Source organism: Epargyreus clarus, unplaced genomic scaffold (genome assembly GCF_041222505.1).
Source record: "Epargyreus clarus isolate Ecla_fem2 unplaced genomic scaffold, WU_Ecla_fem_2.2 ptg000034l, whole genome shotgun sequence".
NCBI lineage: Eukaryota > Metazoa > Arthropoda > Insecta > Lepidoptera > Hesperiidae > Epargyreus > Epargyreus clarus.
Genome location: NW_027332239.1, coordinates 6,195,120 through 6,214,786, shown reverse-complemented (window position 1 = coordinate 6,214,786; position 19,667 = coordinate 6,195,120). Strand labels below are relative to the sequence as shown.

The window sequence follows — 19,667 nt, the reverse complement described above, 5'->3', positions numbered from 1 at the left end:
TTCTTTAATTATTTGAGAATGTCGATAAATTCATTTGATGAATTATTAGAAATGATCAGTGAACAAATTGCATCTAATGATACCCATATGAGGTCAAGCGTGGCCCCAGAAGAAAAACTCGTGATTACATTAAGGTAAGATATTTATTTTATACATCAGAATATATGTTTTGTACTATAGAAGACTGTGAGTCGTCAGTGCTATTGCATGATAAAGGCGATGGAGACTCTCCTGGTACGATTGTAGAATATCCTGTAAAATATCCTTGTGGGTTTGAATATTGTTGGTTTTGCCAAAATACTTCATTAGGCGTGTTCTGCTGGCTCGTGATATGAATAGGCGCTGGTAATTTCTGCCCTTTCTGTATTACCTGGAGTAATTCAATTTTAGTAGCCAAACGCTTATTTTCTGGAACTTTTTTTAACTCTTTATACAATGACATACAAAAAAGCTTATCATCATCATCTTGCTTTGACATACTTTCTTGTAATTGTCTCTGTATTTTATCCCTTGATTCAATGCTATTTTCTAATATGTCAGCCAATCGCTCTTCTGAAGTAATTTTAGTCTTCTTCCTTTTATTGGGTACTGGTTGTATTTCACGTGCATTAACAAAATTATCTTGGTTTTGGTCAATGTTTTGAATTCCTTCATTTTTGGCTTCATGTATGTTTGATGTCGTTTCTTTGTTTTCTACTGTCTTCTGAAGAAAAGAAAGCCGGTCAAAATACATGTATTTTGAACCTTTACATGCACCAGAACCAGAAGGAATTGATTTGCCTTTCTTGAATTCCTTATTATAAGCATCCCGTATATTCTTCCACTTTTTTTGTAAAGTTACACCTGGAACAGAAATCAGTATTTTTAACAAAATTGTAGACTTATAAATACAGGAGCGGTCAAATAATTGAAGACACTCAAAAATTTGAAAAATTTAAAATAAAATAATTGCCACTCATTATTTTAAACTAGCTGGTGCCCGCGACTTATAATTAATAAATGAAAAGTTTGCAACTTTTTTAACAAAACGATACAGATCAAGATTATATTTTTTCAGATATCTGGGTACTGGTTGTTCCTTTGGAGAACTGCATTACAACTTTCGTCTTGGCAAATCTACAATTACAGGAATTGTCCGTGAAGTATGTGAAGCTCTGTGGGAAAAAGTCGCAAAAAATGTCATGCCTGAACCCAGCGAAGATATATGGAAGAAAATAGCTACAGATTTTGAAAAATATGCAAATTTCCCCAATTGCATTGGCGCCATAGATGGCAAGCATATAAGGATTACAAAACCCAATGATTCTGGATCTTTGTATTATAATTACAAAACTTTTTTTTCCATAGTGCTGTTGGCACTTTGTGATAGTAACTATTGTTTTTCTTTCATAGATATTGGATCATATGGAAAAAGTAGTGATTCTGCAATTTTTAAAAATTCGGTATTTTATAAAAGATTAATAGAAAAGTCATTACACATACCAAAACCTAAACCAATATCTAACACAGATCCTACGCCATTGCCATACGTCATAGTTGGCGATGAAGCGTTTGGTTTATCCGAAACTGTAATGCGACCCTATGCAGGTAGAGGGCTATCATACGAAAAAAATATATTTAATTACAGGTTATCAAGAGCTCGACGTTATATTGAATGCACTTTTGGAATTCTGGCAAACAAGTGGCGCATTTTTCATAGGCCTATAAACGTTAATATAGACTTTGCCGAAGACATAATAAAGGCCTGTTGTGTGCTACACAATTTTGTTAGAACTAGAGATGGTATACAGTTTGAAGATACTTTATATACTGGGCCAATGAGTAATCTTAATACATTACATGCAGGAAGGGGTACACCGTCATCATTAAATATTAGAGACAAATATGCTAATTACTTTGTAAATGAGGGTCGTGTAGAATGGCAAGACACAAAAATATAAAAACTTGAGAGGTGTCAAGGGACACCCGGATAGAACGAAGTTGACCTCACTGGAGGCGAGTACTAGAGGCGAGTAGCGAGGCGTGGTGTTTGCGTGCGTGAGAATCGTGAGATTTTTTTCCGTCTAGCCCCCTTTCACAACGCGCGATAAGGAACTTCGTTCCAAAATTAAAATTTGTTACAGTTCGCGCCAAATAACTAAACTCAAGATGGCGTCGCGTCGGTTGCACATAGTCACTAGCTACTCCGTTACTATGCTAACGTGATATTTTTCCCGCGCCCGATACTTACCTCCAATCACAATAACAACATTTTTATATAGTTTAGTTATTTGGGGTGGACTGTCAATTACAAAATATGTAAACTACCCTGATAAATGTAAAATTAAATACATACTGACCAAAAAGAACCTTTTTTTCCAAAGAATCCTCATTTTCTCCAAAAATATCCACCAGCTCCTGCCAAGCTCCGTTTCTAATAATTTTATTGGAATATTCTGCACATTGGATGTCCCACAAAGCAGGTCTCTTTTCCACCTCATCGATGAATAGCTCGGTGTCGAAGCGATCCATTGTCACCGTCCGATACGCGCGGCTTCCGCAGAGCAACTGAACGCGCTCTAGGTACGTCAAGTAAATAGATCCGAGCGGCAACCGCGCGAATTCATTTTCTAGCGGTTGAGTGGCGGTAGCCGCGCGGTTTGTCAATCCGCGCGGACAGGTATGAACGAATTTATAGGCGCTAATGTAAATAAGATCCGCGCGGTCTAACCGCGCGATTTGCATCCGCACGGATTCCGCCATGTCTGAACTAGCTCTAAAGACTCCACAGTAACAGAAACGCGCGGGAGCAGTGCGATTCTATTTTCTGGCGGTTGGGTTGCCGTAACCGCGTGGCTTGATTAACCGCGCGGTCATGTCAGAACGATTACTTAACCGGTTCATTGCGATGTCAAATTTTCAAACTTCTAGCTGTGGCGTTGAACAAAAATACCGTGACACTGCTGCCGTGCTAAGCGCCATACGATTAAATGACACGGCTCCTGTGTCTTCAGCCATGCGGAAAAGTATGTTTTAGTCATTTTTAGGTGATTCTAAGCCTAAAAACTCTTAGTTTACATTCGAAATCTAACGTGGACGGCAAGGAGCGTTGTTTCAAGTGTTAAAAAGGGGCAAAATAAGTGTATTTTTGGAAATGGAGGGTAAGTTGCTTTTTTAATACAGGTGTGTTAAACCTTTAGGTTTAAAAAAAATGTTTTGATTTTTCTCGTAACAAATTTCAAGTATTTTAAACTATGCAAATGAAAATTTACCAAGTTTGATTAAGTAGTTATTAGATATTGTCATGTTATGTAATAATAATCAAACTTAAGTAGTCAGTTACAATTATTATTGTCAGTATAAAATAACATTTTGCTAAATTCTGCCATTATATTCTGGTTATCTATTGTCTATTTATTGTTTAAGAATTACGGCGTAAGCGTAAATACATTCCCGAGACAGAAATTGAAACTCAATTCGACTATGATGACGAAATGTTTGAAAAGAATTCGCAAACATATTTAGAGGACTGGGAACACTCAGAACACTGGAAATCTATACAAAAGGATAGTTCTACGTGCATAGATAAAGTGATGGTAGACAAAGCAACGTGCATAGAAAAAGAGATGATGGATAGAGCAACGTGCATAGAAAAAGTGATGGTAGACAAAGCTACGTGCGTAGAAAACAATATGGTAGACAGTGCAAAGTGCATAGAAAAAAATAAGGATGATAAGTGTCAGGACCCAACTGTATTGGATATCCATGGGTGTAAATATTTTGGCCAGTTAGTTTCAAATGAATTACTGCGCTTCAAACCATGCGACAGAAATATAAAGATGCAGAAAATTTTAGATATAATAAGAGAACAATTTTAATATTTAACAAATCTTAGGTAGTATAGAGAGTAGGTAAGAGTTAAATAAAACCAGGTTTTAAATTAATTGATATATTAATAAAAATGTTACATAAGCTTATTCGATTCACTTAGAGCGGAATATCTAAAAAAATGATACGATTTTACGAAATATACATATGTATATCAATCTTTTTTTCGTTTAGTGTATGCTACTTGCATATGTTATCTAATACCGTAAAAATAACATATCCAACGTTTTAATAAATTTTAATCCCGCTCAATGTGAAGCGAATCGGAAGACCTTAATGTCAATATATGGCATCAGTTTTAAGTTTAGAGCCTAGCATTTAACGTAGTGCAATTTTTATAAATCTTCATCAATCATTTTAGAGACCACCTGAAACAATCAACCATGCAGATGCATCCATATTTTTCGCCGCGAGTGTATTTAGAGTAGTAATAGTGGTCCACTGAATTTAAACGAGGTAAAATGCCGAGGCGAGCAATCAAGTTTTAAAAATTGAATTTGTAAAAAAGTTTTTAAAGTCGATTTGCAGTTTGTGTTATAGAGAATTTCGTGAATATTTGTGAAATTCTCTGAAACAATTATTTAGGCATAAGCCTGGAAATCCAGGGCAATCAGGACAGCCAAATAAAACAGAAACTCTTTTTTTAGTTTTTAAGTAACAAACTCTACATCTTTTTCTAAGAGTATTGCCATCTGCTCTCTTTGGCAAATTGGCGGGTAAATGGATTTTTCCCTCTGATGGAGGCCGAGAAAGTCTAGATCTATTTGGCATTGGCAATAATTGCTCAATTATATCTTTCCTAAATTTGTAAAATGTAGTTTTATTTCCATCATTTCTAGCGTTAAAAAGCAAAAAGCCATTCACAAGACATATTTGAATTATATGTATAATCACTTTTTTGTACCAGCGTAGGGTCTTATGCTCACAGCAGTAGTAACTGAGCATCTGGTCATGTCGGTCTATTGCCCGCATGTATTTATTATATTTTATTTGTACGGCTGGTTTGTATTTGATTGTGCGTACACGGCGACTAGTAGTCCCTTTATATTCACTGGTGTGTTCACTACTTATAAACAATATTTCTCGTTTATCATGCCACTTGGTGACTACAATTTTTTCCCTGTTGTGCATTATACACGATTCTCCAGGTTTTAACTTAGCATTTTTTACCTCTTCTGGATTCCCAATACGGTTTGCTCGTAAAGTACCAGTAACATATGTATTTTTGCATAAAAGCTCCTCACTTAATCCCACGCTTGTATAATAATTGTCCAAATATAAGGAATGGCCTTTTTCAATGTACTTTTCCATAAGCAAATGAACCACTTTTTTTATGTGATTTCTACCGCCAACTTGTAAATCTTGGGACCCTGCGTACACGTGAATTTTTAAAATAATTCCATTAGCATCAGCTAAAATATATAACTTAATCCCGTATTTATGGGCTTTCCTTTAATATATTGACGGAAGAAAAGTCTCCCTTTCCACAAAATAAGAGACTCATCGATGGTTAGCTCTCTCAATGGATAATATACTGTGTTAACAGTGTCATTGAATAAATCTATTAAAGATTTAATTTTAAATATGCTATCTGTTCTTTCATCATTCTGAACATTTAAAGCTCTTAAAATTTAAAAAAAACCTGTCCCTCGACATGAATAGACGTGGACTTAGGCAGAACAAATAATGAGTGGACCAATAGTCTATCATTCTATTTAGTTTTATTGTTCCCATCAGCAACAGTATGCCTATAAAACGTTTACATTCGTCAACACTTATATCAGTCCATTGTGTAAATCGAGCTCGTGAAGTAGTCGCTGCTGCTTTCAGTCTGTTGCCGCACTTATTAGTGCATTCTAATATTAAATTTATAAATTCGGCATTAAAAAATAAAAAGAAATAGTCCAAAGGATTTTGGACGTGGTCGCCATGTGGCGTCAAAATACCACTGGTTCCCGTAAAGGTAATATCAGGCATATTATTAGGATTACCCGGAAACCAGCCGGTAGTTTCTCCTTCCTCTACGTCCTGTGGATCTATCTGAGAATCGCCAATATTAATTATTTCATCATCCGGATTTGCACTACTCATTTCATCCAAAACGTCATCGTTGTTTCCAATCAAAATTCCGTACAAGTCTTCGTCACGAAATAAATCTAAGCCTGGCATATCATACAATGGCTCATTTTGTTCTGGAGACATGATTCTTCCTAACTCCATGGCTATAGGATCTTCGAGGGATGATGGTCCGCGCATCGACGAACTTTGGAGATCCATATTAAACGGGTTTAAAGGATCCATGGCGGATGATAATCCAGGTTCCGGAGAACTCGGAGAGGGGTATTCCATATTCGTTAGCCTGCAGAAAGAAATAGGTTGCAATTCATAATCTAATCTAAAGCAAGTAAAATGCACCACCAGTTCGATGATCCACCAGCCGCTAATGTCTGGAATCCGGTGTTATTTTACAATTAGCGTCTATTTTAATTTGTAAAAAGTTCTTTAAAAGCAGAGTTACAGGGTACTTTATTTGACCAAAATTAAATATTAATATTAAATAATATTTGGCAGATACGAAATAATATTTTTTCCCGGTATACCGGTACGGTAACAACAATTAGGTATGTAACGAAAAAGCTTACTTGAAATTCACGGCAAGCTGAAATGCGTGTACACAGGCTGAATAACGACACACCGGCACGCTTCTTCACACTGGCAGATCCACTTCAAAACCACAATAGTCACAACGCAAAATCAGAGTCCAGTAACACAAGCCACAGTTGTCATGAATGAAAATCACACGAGTCCGGATATACAAGCGAATGTCGGTAGATTAAACAGCAAATACTCGTAGGTACAGTGCGCACGTCTGATTACTAAGGATAGCAAAACAGAAGTAACTTACAAAACGAAAGACAAAATTAAGATGCGTTCATCACTTTTGTTAGTTAAGTTGTATCCTTCCAAGCAAAAATAAACCATGTACACAAAGCGTATCGTATATTGTGCATTGTACTTCGTAGGGTTTCGTGACTAGCCATCGCTCACCGACCGGGATCGTCCATTGTTTAAAGCAGGTAGTGATCTTTTATCTTTTTCGAAAAAAAAACGATTTATGGCAAATGCGATTCTCTTTCGTAGCATCAAGACTCATATAAGCCATATTGACCCGAAAATTAAAACAGTGTGGTACTTTTCCATAACTTATGATCATAAATCCTGTTTATGGTTTAAGATATTTATTTTCCGAAAAGAGTACGACTCACTTACATAGGAAAATACATTTTGATTTTAAAATAATTATACATCAAGCATAGGAACATTATTAATAACGTTTAAGAATTGTAGGTAGGAGCGATTTAATACAATTTGTGGAATATATCAACGTATGACATGTTTGTGTGAACTGTTTGTGGTTTAAAATAGTGCAGAATTTTAACAATTTATAAAAAAATTGCGATCCGTCTAGCTTTGGACGTTTCAATTTTCAAAAAGGTTGATTACCCCTATGACTCTTAAAATCGTATAATATCCAGAAACGAAGGCTACTAGCTTGATTCACGTGAAAAATTAATATAGTTTTGTTCTGGGTAGATCTCCCTAAAACTTAATTTGAAGGAGTTACCATCAATTTCAACATGACACGGTTCTCGTGCCTAACGCCACACGAAAGAAATTATCATGGCACGGTAGCCGTGCCATCCGCAACGAATCGGTTAATAACTCATACAAATAAGACTCGCGCGATTTCCATGCGATTCTGAAATCGCGCGGGTCCCGCCGTGTCTGAACGAGCGCTAACACCGTTCGCGGCGATCGCCGCACGCGGCAGGTAGCTCGCGGCTGCCGCGCGCGGCAGTCGTCCAATCATAGCGCGGCAAGCCGCGCGCGGCAGCTGCGCTCGAATGCCGCTTTATGTTTGGACACACCTTTACCTTCAATGTTCTTTTCTTTGGCAGTTTTATTCGAAAAATCTTCTACAAACAATTCGCAGATTCCTTCCCAGGCCTTCACTTTTTCTCCTCTATTACTATAAGGCCAGGTTCACACGGGGTCTATTCGATTCGATTTTTTCACGTTTACTCTTTTACCGTATACGAGGCAGGCGTTCACACGACAGCTATCGATTTTAACGGACTGTTAAAATCGAATGAACAGCCAGTTGTTCAGTGCGCGCCATTATGGATCCACGTGTGCCACTACTTTTATATTGGTTTTATAGACGAAAACGCATGCAGCGTCCTCGGAGGTATTGGGTTCATCCTTTTCTAAAGACTGGTCCTCATCGAGAAAGAAGATTCGAAAAGTTTTTCCTGAACCTCAGAAATGAAGAACAACTGTTTTTTAATTATTTTCGCATGTCAATAACTACCTTTGATGATTTACTATCAAGGCTAGAGAATTCCACCCTACCGCGTACTGATACAAATATGAGACTCTGCATAAGCACGAAAATGAAACTCTCCATTTGTTTAAGGTATGTAATTTTTTAATAACTCAAAACTTCTTCTTCTTCTAACATTTTTACACAAAATTATCAAATCAAAATAAAGTGAAAATTGCAATCATCCGAATAAGTAACTGTTGATTATTTTTTTTAATTAAGATAAAGTATCAATTTTAACAACTTAATACAAAAATCAAAAGTTAGTGTAATCTAAAGAACTGTCATCCGAATAGTTCGATAACATTGAAGCCTGGGAGGCTGGACTTGAATGTGCAGGATACGTGTATCTTGTAGATGTATTATTATCTCCGTAGTTCACAGTAAAATATCCTGTACTATGTGGTGATAATTGGGATTGTTGTGTAGTACTGCTGTTTTTTATGTTCTTCATCAGATTAATAACTCCAAGTTGAAAATCTATGACTTGATCGTCATTAAATTTGTCTAGTGTTGGAATTAATCCGTTAAAAAATGAAACATGTCTGTTGATTGTTTCAACACGAGATGAATACGAATCCATAAATTTAATCATTTTAGCGTCTACTGGAGATAAATTTGAACTCAATCTTTTTCGCATGGGTATTTTACTTGTGTTTGATTGTACTTGAAGTTCATTATTTTGAATCGAAGAATCACTACATTTCTTAGAACTTGCGCTCGCATCGGCAGTATGTCCTTCATTTATATTAGAAATAGCTTCATCATCAGCATTATCAGCATCAGCAATATCTCCTCTATTCGTAGCTCCCTGAATACTAGACACTGATGTATTACCCTACATGTTTTTTTTTAAGAAATAACAGTTGTTTGTGATATACATAAGGTTTGGCTGTTTTTACTCCACTTCCAGACATCTTTTGACTTTCTATTTTTTTTTCAGACTTCATTGCAGTATCTCTTATATGTGTCCATTTTTTAACAGTCTTCTTGGCTGAAACAGTAAAATCTGAATAGATAAATAAAATCAAGTATTGATAATTTTTTAATTATGTATTTTTTTCAGGTACTTGGCAACAGGTTGTGCGATGAAAGAACTTCATTATGCATTTAGAGTGGGAACTTCAACAATAAGTAGAATTATTAATGATGTTTGCTCGACGCTATGGAATATTTTAAAAGACGAACTTCTAACAATTCCAACTACAACGGAGTGGGAAGAAATTGCAATGGGTTTTGTACAAAAGGCAAATTTTCCTCACTGCCTAGGGGCTGTTGACGGAAAACACATACGAACTAAGAAACCGGAACACAGTGGATCTTTATATTTTAATTATAAGGATTATTATTCTATTGTGTTACTTGCAATTGCAGATTCGAATTATAAATTTGTATACGTAGACATAGGTTCATACGGAAAAAATTGTGATTCTTTTATTTTGAAAAATTCTAATTTTTGGAAGCAGCTAATTGATGGTTCTTTGTCAATACCAGAGCCCAAACCGCTGACAGAGGGTAGCAATTCCGTGCCTTTTGTATTAGTGGGAGATGAAGCATTTGCTTTACACAATAACTTATTACGTCCCTTCGGAGGAACCCATTTAGATGAACGTAAAAAAATTTTCAATTATCGCTTGAGCCGTGCTAGGAGATATGTCGAATGTGCGTTTGGTATCATGGCAGCAAAATGGAGAATTCTACAAAGGGCCATTGATACTTCAACTTCTTTAACCATTGAAATAGTAAAAGCTTGTGTTATATTGCACAACTTTGTCCGCAGACATGATGGTATTAATTTTGATGAATATGAGATATCAACAATGCAAATGAACAATTTGGTAAGAGAGCGAAACCCACGTGGAGGAATTGAAGCTAATAATATTCGCTCAATATTCGCTGATTACTTCGTATCTCCTGAGGGGTCAGTTCAGTGGCAATATCAACACATTTAATTTTTAATAATAATAAATATTGCGTACTCACCACATTCTTGTCTTTTCTTTTCGTCCCAAGTCTCGAAATCTGGATACATAATCAATAAAATTTCTTTCCAAGCATTTTGGGTGGCAATTTTATTTTTATAATCGTCCAATGATTTATCCCATAATACAGGTCGTACTTCAATTAAAGAAATAAACTCCTCTATCGATATTGAAAATCCGTCCTCCATTTTTACAACCGGCTCATGCCACGACACAAGGACAACTGCGTGCACGCGGGCGGGGGTGTACAGTCTTGAATACGAGAGACAAGTTTGATTGTGTGAACGGTATAACATGAACAAAAGCGCCACTGCGTGTCGTATTCGATAAAAAACGTTTCGAGATGCGGCCTCGTAGTGACAAATTCGGACGGTATACGGGGAGAAATATTTCTCGATCACGATATTTTCTCGCATAGACTCCGTGTGAACAATTTAATACATTTTGTATTGTCACTACGCTATTCGATAAAATCTCGTGTACGGTATACGGGAAAAATGTTGCCGTGTGAACCTAGCGTAAAGCCTTGTATTCATTAGGCAACATTTGTTTATAAACTTTTAAGGCATGTTTATAAACAAGTTTACCGCAAACACTGTTTCTGCAACTTGGCAGTCTACACTTGTCAGTTGTTGCTAGGATGTCGCCCGAGGAGGTAGTGATGCTCTCTGCTGCTTACGTTATAATTCATAAAAGTATTAATAGAAAAAAGAAGAAGAAAAGGTGGTGGATTCGAAACTATCTCTTGAATAGAAGCTATGTATTCCATGACCTCTGTGGGTCTGATGGGTCCTTTCAGAATTTCACCAGAATGTCGCAATCTGATTTTGAAACATTATTGAGATTGATTGGACCATCAATAACAAGACAGAAAACGAAATTTCGGGATCCTATTGAGCCCCAAAGAAGACTAGCTATAACTTTAAGATTTCTTGCTACAGGTGACTCGTATGGCTCATTGTCATATACCTTTAAAGTATCAAAACAATTAATTAGCAAGATCATACCAGAAGTTTGTAAGGAATTGACAAATGTTTTAAAAAACTACATAAAGGTGAGTAAAATAAAATCTCGCAACAATTTACTAAAAAAATTATCTAATTAGATCAGTTTATTGTGTGTCATCTTCCAACTGAGAAAATATTTCTTCAATATTATTGAAGTGCAACTCATCACCAGCCGCAGTATGAACTTGGGCTTCTGGTGTATGCGGTGGGGGAGATGCATAGACATAAGTAGACGTTGATGATGTAGTGCGGTATCCGTCGCCATAGCCATGATATCCACCATCGAAATTGCCCATTCTTGCTTGTAACAGTATATTATTAATGTAATACTTGACTTGTATTAATGCTCTTTGATTTTTCACATTTTTTAGTTCAGATGCCACATACTGGCCATAAATTTCAAATTCGTCCTTTGGTTCCTCCATCTTCTTTTTGGCAATTTTCATAATTTCATACGCTTCGTTGAGACTTTCATCACACTTCCGCTTGTTTGAATTTGAAAGCGGCGGCGGCGGCGGAGTCAATGGCAGCGGTGGTGGTGGTGGCGGTGGCGGTGGCACAGATGGTATACTTGACGGTTGGGTTGCAGCACAGTCATCCTGTGAATTATTATTTGTATTTATTACAGGTTCCAAGTACTGAGCAAGAATGGAAAAACAAGGCTCGCCAGTTCGAATTATTATGGAATTTTCCTCATTGTATTGGATCCATAGACGGAAAACATATTGTTATTGAAGCACCATTCAACTCTGGCAGCGATTTTTTTAACTATAAAGAACAATTCAGCATTGTACTACTGGCAATAGTCGACGCAGATTACAACTTTATATATGCAAACTGTGGTGCTAAAGGCAGGTCCTCTGACAGCGGAGTATTTCTAGAAACACCATTTTACGATGCAATGATTCAAAATAATTTAAACATTCCTAAGCCACAACCTATTTCACCAAATGGTCCGAATCTTCCTTACGTAATAGTAGGGGATAGCGCATTTGCCTTATCTGAAAATATTATGAAGCCTTATCCTGGTCTTCACAATCGTGGGACTTTAAAGCGCATTTACAACTATCGTCTTTCCAGATCAAGAAGGATAGTAGAAAATGTGTTTGGTATATTATGTTCTGTCTTTCGCGTTTTCAGAAAAGCCATACCTCTTAAACCTGCTACTTGTGAAATTGTAACAATGACATGTGTATACTTGCATAACTTTTTAAGGCGCAATAAACAGTCTCGAGCTGTATATACTCCACTAGGCACATTCGATTATGAAGACTCAGAATATAACATTATAGAAGGTTCTTGGCGAAGAGATATTGGTTCTCATAGCAACATGTTAGATTTACAACCTGTTGCAAGATCGTCACCACTAGCTGCTACAGTCGTAAGAGATCAATTTGCTGAATATTTTATTAGTCCAGAGGGTAGTGTACCGTGGCAAAATTCCCATGCATAAAAGTTATTGTTAAATGTACCTATATTTTCCCAAATAAAGTTTTGATTATAATATTGAGTATCGTTTGTATCATTTACTAGCCCGTTTGTTGTGTAGCTGTATAGTTGTGCGTGATGTTCCACCTGTTAGAAATATATTAAAATTATTTAATTATAGTATTCTTTTAATTAATTATTTTGGTTTATTTTCATGATGTGTTATTTTTAAAATAACAAGTGCCTATTTATATAGTCACTGGCTGGTAGGCTTGTATGAGTTAAGCATTAAAAAGAAAAAAAAACGCTCTTGACGTTTGAGTGTATTTTGCGCGGGAATAATAAAATGTAAATTGATTTAAGAAATAGTTTTATTCTATTATACCGTATAATTATGAATACACATATACGATAGATACCTTATGTAAAAGTAAAATAACATTCAACAATACTATACATTTTTACTCACTGTTCTCATAGTATCGGATGTTCCAGATGTAGTTGCACCACATAATAAAAATTGCAGTGGTTCATACCACTGCCATTTACTTCTAAAAACCTCTTCAGCACCGCTGCCAGTCTTGTTTGCTGATTTTTGTTTTTTTTTTTCTCGGGTAAATTGTGACCGCAAAATATGAATCTTGGTTTCTACCTCCTTTTGGGGAATATGCAATTCTGCAGCAATATCGGCCCAAGCATCATTTTTTTAAATTTTATTTTTATAATCTTTATTTAAAACATCCCACAGCAGAGTACGATGTTGATAAATCTCGATGAGCATCGCAATCTGGTCGTTGGACCACACTATTTCCATGTTTATAAACAAGCGCAACACACGTCCACACCTGTCAACTGCTGTTTATAAACTAAATGTTGCGTCTTGCTCCCCATTCAACGTGGGGAGCACAGCAACATGTTTCAGAAACAATGTTTCATCACCTTTTGTTTATAAACTGTTTACAGAGATGATGAAACATTGATAAACACTGTTTATAAACAGTGTTTTTAAACAAATGTTGCCTAATGAATACAAGGCTTAACTATCACTTTTTGAATCCCAAATCGCAGGACGGGATTGTATCTCTGATATAAATATTTCTATATCCATATTTATCTACCTATATGAACTACAGACTACGTGCGTGCGTTACCGTCGGCTCTAAAGGTGGGTACTGACCAACGTTACGAGGTGTAATGTAACATTCGCATCGAGCGTGTACGCATCGAGCACGTTACGCTGTGTTCTAAAATCGGCGTAACATGCTCGTCAAAACTCTGTGCTCCATATTCGCCGCCAGTTCACTCAAGATGGCCGACAGCGAGGCCGCGTTGGTATCTTTGATTCTACTTAATTATTGTTTTATCCAAATTAAGAAGAAGAAAAAACGTTACTGGACATCAAACTTATTTAAAAACAGAGGCGTATGTGGTGGTTTGTCATTGATAGCAATTTTAAAAAACCAAATGATTACTGGACAGTATAAAAACTTTGTACGTATGTCTCCGATCGAGTTTGAAGAACTCGTGAATTTAATTGGACCAAGTGTACATAAAAAGGATACAAATTATAGAAAAGCAATCAGTGTCACCGAACGATTAGCACTAACGCTTCGTTTTTATGCAACAGGAGATTCCTATACTAGTATGCAATATCTTTTCAAGATATCAAAGCAACGAATAGGATTTATAGTAAAAGAGGTCAGCGAAGCCCTTATTGGAGCATTAAAAGAATATGTAAAGGTATGTAGTGTTTTAATTAATTCAGAAAAGCAGTCATTACATATCAAATTATTTAATCAATTAAATCACCAAATTCTGATAAAAATCGTTCACTCATAGCTGGTGACCCATAGTCACTTTGATGGGACGTATTTGATGCAGGTGTTTCAGGGCTTTGCTGTGGCATCGGTTGGCTTTGCTGTGGCATCGGTGAGGCTCTTGAAATTGTTCGTGTAGAGTATCCTTGTGAATAATAATTGTTCGTATTCATGCCAACATAGTCATATTCTCCGCGATCAGCACTAAACAATATATTAGATATATAATGTTGTACATGCATTTTTGTTGTTTTTGAATACGATCTTAGTTTATTTGCCAAAAAAATACCATAGGCTTCACATTCGTCAATTTTGTCCGAAGTTGATTCCGTTTGCTCGGTTTTCTTTTTTAAAATGTTGTAAGTAGATGCCATTATTTCCTCTGGGCTTGGGACAACTGCTTTCTTCCTTTTTTTGGCAGGCGGAGGGCAATCATTGTCGCTTTCATTGGCAGGCGGAGGGCAATCACCAAGCGGTTGTTCTGAAGCACCTTCACCTTCACGTAGCTGAAAATAAATATAAATCATTATTTCAGATGCCAGAAACACCAGAGCAATGGCTGGTTGTAGCAAATGACTATGATACTTTGTGGAATTTTCCACATTGCTTAGGCGCAATCGACGGTAAACATATTTTACTGCAGTCACCGATCAACAGTGGAAGTGAATTTTATAATTACAAGGGTTTCTTTAGCATCGTATTACTGGCAGTTGTTGACGCGAAATATAACTTTTTGTATGTAAACATTGGATGTCAAGGAAGAATATCTGATGGAGGGGTTTTCAATAACTGTGAATTAAACGAAAAACTAAAAATTAATGCATTAAACATCCCTCAACCCACTGCGTTGCCAGCAAGAACAGAAGAAATTCCATTTTACTTTGTTGCCGATGAAGCTTTTGCTCTTTCCGGAAATATGATGAAAGTATATGCAGGATATCATGAACGTGGTTCTAAAGAAAGAATATATAACTACCGACTTTGCAGAGCTCGTAGAGTGGTGGAAAATGTGTTCGGCATATTGTCTGCAGTGTTTAGAGTTTTGCGGAAACCTATGTTGTTAGAACCGAAAACCGCGACATCTGTCGTAACAGCAATAACATGCCTTCACAATTTTTTAAGAAAAGGTAATAATGCTCAGGTATATACCCCTGCAGGTAGCTTTGACGAAGAATCGAACGGCCAAGTCAGATTAGGAAACTGGAGAGAAGGTAACAATGATATGACTAGTATGTTACCCTTGCAAATAAGACCGCGAAGGGCTACAAGATCTGCTCACAATGTTCGTGATGAAGTTGCTGAATACTGCATTCAGCAAGGGTCTGTAAGCTGGCAAAATAATTATGCTTAAAATGGACTTACAGTATCTGTTGTAGCACGAGGTCTATTTCTATCAAGTAGAAATATCATGGCTTTGTATGCAAACCAACTACTATGGTACACTTTATCTGCACCTGAAATTAAAGTTGCAATTAACAAACGTCGACCCAAAGTAGTATATTTCGTGAATATCGTTATCTATGCTAGCAAAATAATTGTATTTATTTTTTATAATAAGTAATTGTATCTGTCACTTGTGGGCCTATGTACTTAAAAACTTAATAAATAATTACGTACCTTGTCCTGTACTAGTTGATTGTTTAATTTTTTGTTTCTCCCTCCTCAATGATGCCAGTAAACTGGTCATTTTTTTTTTACATGTTTCTCTTTCACTGTCGAGTAACAAAGCCAATCTATTCCAAGCGTCTTCTTTCTTGAGTTTGTTATAATGCTCTGGATGAGCTACATTCCACAACACTTCCTCATCTCTGTATTTTTCTATAAAAAACAAAGTTTTTTCTTTGTCCCACTCCATTTTTTAAAATATAGATGAACGACGTTTGATGATTAGCCGGGTCCACACCGGACGATCCATCGATCCCGCGATCCGCGATCCAGGATCGCGGAGCGTGGATCGTGGATCGTGTTAGGCCGATCCACTCTTGGAAACTTGCGATCCCAAATATGCGCTCCAAGCGATCCTAAGGCGATCCGTGATTCAGCCAGTCTAACTCTTGTACGATATGGAGTCACACGTACAACGGCGGCGTCTTGCCGTTGCAGCAGTAACTTTTATTTTGCTTAAATGCTTGCGCAAAAAATCACAAAAAAGAAAACGACGGTTTTGGGTGAAACAAATTTACAAAAATCGCTTGGAATCTGGGACTCAGCTGTACGCAGAGTTAGTGTCAGATAAAGTTGAACACAATTTTGCAAGAATGAATGCTAATCAATTTGAGATATTGTGTTCATTATTAAATAACAAGCTAAGAAAGAATGATACAAATTATAGAGATGCCATTACTGTGAAGGAAAGATTATTACTAACATTGAGATTTTTAGCAACTGGAGATTCGTACGTCAGTTTGCAGTATCTGTTCCGCATTTCCAAACAGTCTATATCGATAATTATTCCTGAAGTTTGTGAAGCCATCATTGACCTGTTAAATGATTATGTAAAGGTAAGTAAAACCATACTTTATTACTCAATAAAAAAGTAGTGTATTACAATCATAATTTAGAGAAGTAACATGTTTACAATTATTAATTATTTTTTGAAAACATGATATAGGTAGGTACTTATTTAATTCGGTGGTGACTGTGGAAGTGAATAATCCTGAGGTTTCAGAAACTGGGACTGCGATGAATTGGAGGCTAGATGAGCAGACGGTGATGTCTGTGGAATTGGAGCTGGATAATTTTGAGGTTGTAGAGACTGGGACTGTGATGAAGTGGATGCTATTGGTGTGCCAGGATATGAATTAGTGTAATATCCATAATTGCTATCCCCATATCTTCCTGTGTCAGCTTGAAAAATAACTTGGCATATAGCATTTTTGACATTAACTAATGTTACTGCATCATATTTCCGCAATTCAGTAGATATATACTGCCCGAAAGCAATGTAAGAATCAGTTTCCGGTTGTGGTGGCTGAGCACATTGTTGCAGAAGTTGGAAAGCCTCTGAAAGAGTTTCATCTGATATGTCATCTGCATTATTAGAAGTAGTTTTCTTTCTTTTTTTTGTTCTTTTGTTTGTTGTTTGGACACTGGATTGTGCATTCTGATCATTCTGCTCTCTACTCTGATCTGTGTGGTGGTTGGCTCTCTCCGGTTGTGTGTCACTAGTAATGTTACTGTTCTCGTTTTCGCTCACTGTAGTATTAACTTCAAGTTCCCCTTCAGTCGTATCAGATTCTACCTGTAACAACAATTATTATTACTATTTACTGCTTATTCTTATTTTCAGCTTTATATTATAATTAAGATCTCCTTTATTTTCAGGTGCCGTCAACTAAAGAAGAATGGCGTACAGTTTCTCAGCAATTCGAGAATAAGTGGAATTTCCCACACGTGATAGGAGCGATGGACGGCAAACACGTCGCTATACAATCGCCTTTTAATAGTGGCAACGACTTTGATAATTACAAATTATTTCCTAGTATTGTTCTTTTTGCATTAGTAGATGCAAATTATAGGTTCCTGTATGTGAATGTTGGGACTAAAGGCAGAATATCAGATGGAGGCGTGTTCAAAAGCACAAATTTATATAAAAAACTTGAAAAAAAAGAGCTAAATATTCCTCCACCGGAGATATTGCAAGTTCCCTATAAAATTGAGGTACCCTATTATATACTAGGTGATAAAGCTTTTCAGCTTAATGATTATACTATGAAACCATACGATGGTACACGGGAAAGGGGTTCTTGTGAAAGAATTTTCAACTACCGACTGTCAAGAGCACGTAGAGTAGTTGAAAACGCGTTTGGAGTACTTAGTTCTGTCTACAGAGTCCTGCGTAAACCTATGCTTTTGGAACCAGAAACTGCGACTAAAGTCGTGCTGGCAACGGTTCATCTATATAACTACTTACGCAGTAATCCTAACTTTATATCGCCAGGAACGTTTGATACAGTACAGGAGAATGGAGATGTAATACCTGGAAGCTGGCGAAATGAACCGCCATCACAATCGCTACAACCGATGGCCGTCGTACCAAGAAGAGCAACAGAAAATGCCACTACAATACGGTCCCACTTAGCAAGACACTTTGTTACAAACCATACAATAGTTTGGCAAAATGAATATCAGTAAACTAATAGCTCACATGTTCCAATGTATCGCGTGTGGTTCCGGGTTCATTTTTATCCGCCATAAAGTCGAAGTCATCATACGCAAACCACTTTGATTTATATGTATCTTGAGCACCTGAAATAAACAAGTTACTCATTAAAATAACCACGTGTATTTCTAACAGCTTAAATGTAAAAAGCGAAATCACGTGAAATCCACAGTAAATATTATGATGTAATTACTTATAATAAAATATATAATTTTAATACCTACAGATAAAAAGTAGCTTTGTTTTCTTACCGGATCCAGTTATACGGCTTTGCTTCTCTCTGTGTTTCTCCCTTCTGTAGCCTCCCGCCAGAGATCGCATTTTTTTCTTTAGGTTCTCGATCGACTTATTTCCCATTTCACGAGAAATCTGACGCCAAGCATCATCTCTAACACCTCTATTGGTGTAATTAGAATCTTTGGGATCCCATAAACATTTAAATTCTTTATAAAGCGATATCAAACGGCGACTTTCTGAGATGTCCATGGCGAGGTGGATCGCGCGAACCAACACAACCGTCCACACCGCGCGCATCACGCAACTGAGGCACCTTTGAGGCTGGCATTGTAAAACCGACCGCACACGGATCGCGCGAGGTACGGAGCGCGCGCTCCAATACGTGCGCATGGATCGCGCGCGGCACGTCCACACCGCCTGCATCTTTGGATCGCGCTGCTGCCGCGCGCGATCGGAGCGCGATGGATCGTCCGGTGTGGACCCGGCTATTCGCGACGCGCGTGCGCTCGTGACTACTTGCAAGAGCGTACTGACTGAACCGCGTAACACACAAAGGGTTCGCCAAAAAACCGACAGCCGGGTGGAGCACTCGCAGCGAGCAACGAGCGGCTCGTTGCTCGCTGCGAGCGCCTTGTTTCTACGTACTGACTGCACAAATGCTCGCTGTGTAACACGTTACATTACACCTCGTAACGTTGGTCAGTACCCACCTTAACAGGTTTACTGAGGTAATAAGGGAGAGAGGGGCGCGGAATCGCGCGAGTGGCGTGTGGCGGCTTTTTG

General features: G+C 37.3%; 3 protein-coding genes and 1 long non-coding RNA gene across 5 annotated transcripts; 1 reads left to right on the top strand and 3 right to left on the bottom strand.

Moving 5' to 3' along the window:
• Positions 1 to 124: 124 nt before the first annotated feature.
• On the bottom strand, positions 125 to 2,751 carry LOC140756298 (uncharacterized). Its single transcript, XM_073091789.1, has 2 exons — positions 2,340 to 2,751; positions 125 to 843 (listed from the first exon to the last, which is right to left on the bottom strand). Exons 1-2 carry the CDS (start codon positions 2,740 to 2,742, stop codon positions 149 to 151), a joined length of 1,098 nt encoding a protein of 365 aa, XP_072947890.1. The 5' UTR covers positions 2,743 to 2,751; the 3' UTR covers positions 125 to 148.
• Positions 2,752 to 8,334: 5,583 nt separating this feature from the next.
• On the bottom strand, positions 8,335 to 10,364 carry LOC140756303 (uncharacterized). The gene is made up of 2 exons (XR_012103878.1): positions 10,235 to 10,364; positions 8,335 to 9,245 (listed from the first exon to the last, which is right to left on the bottom strand). It is a non-coding gene; the product is annotated as an uncharacterized LOC140756303 (long non-coding RNA).
• A 3,442-nt stretch (positions 10,365 to 13,806) lies between these two features.
• On the top strand, positions 13,807 to 16,468 carry LOC140756297 (uncharacterized). Its single transcript, XM_073091787.1, has 2 exons — positions 13,807 to 14,408; positions 15,021 to 16,468. The coding sequence occupies exons 1-2, from the start codon at positions 13,929 to 13,931 to the stop codon at positions 15,834 to 15,836; spliced, it is 1,296 nt and encodes a 431-aa protein (XP_072947888.1). The 5' UTR covers positions 13,807 to 13,928; the 3' UTR covers positions 15,837 to 16,468.
• LOC140756299 (uncharacterized) lies at positions 16,372 to 19,181 on the bottom strand. 2 transcript variants are annotated; one of them, XM_073091791.1, is made up of 4 exons: positions 18,899 to 19,181; positions 18,633 to 18,733; positions 17,105 to 17,726; positions 16,372 to 16,965 (listed from the first exon to the last, which is right to left on the bottom strand). In XM_073091791.1, exons 1-3 carry the CDS (start codon positions 19,179 to 19,181, stop codon positions 17,109 to 17,111), a joined length of 1,002 nt encoding a protein of 333 aa, XP_072947892.1. In that variant the 3' UTR covers positions 16,372 to 16,965; positions 17,105 to 17,108. The 2 variants fall into 2 exon arrangements, with proteins under 2 accessions (XP_072947892.1, XP_072947891.1); XM_073091790.1 differs by lacking the exon at positions 16,372 to 16,965 and having other exon boundaries at positions 16,988 to 17,726.
• Between the last annotated feature and the right edge of the window lie 486 nt (positions 19,182 to 19,667).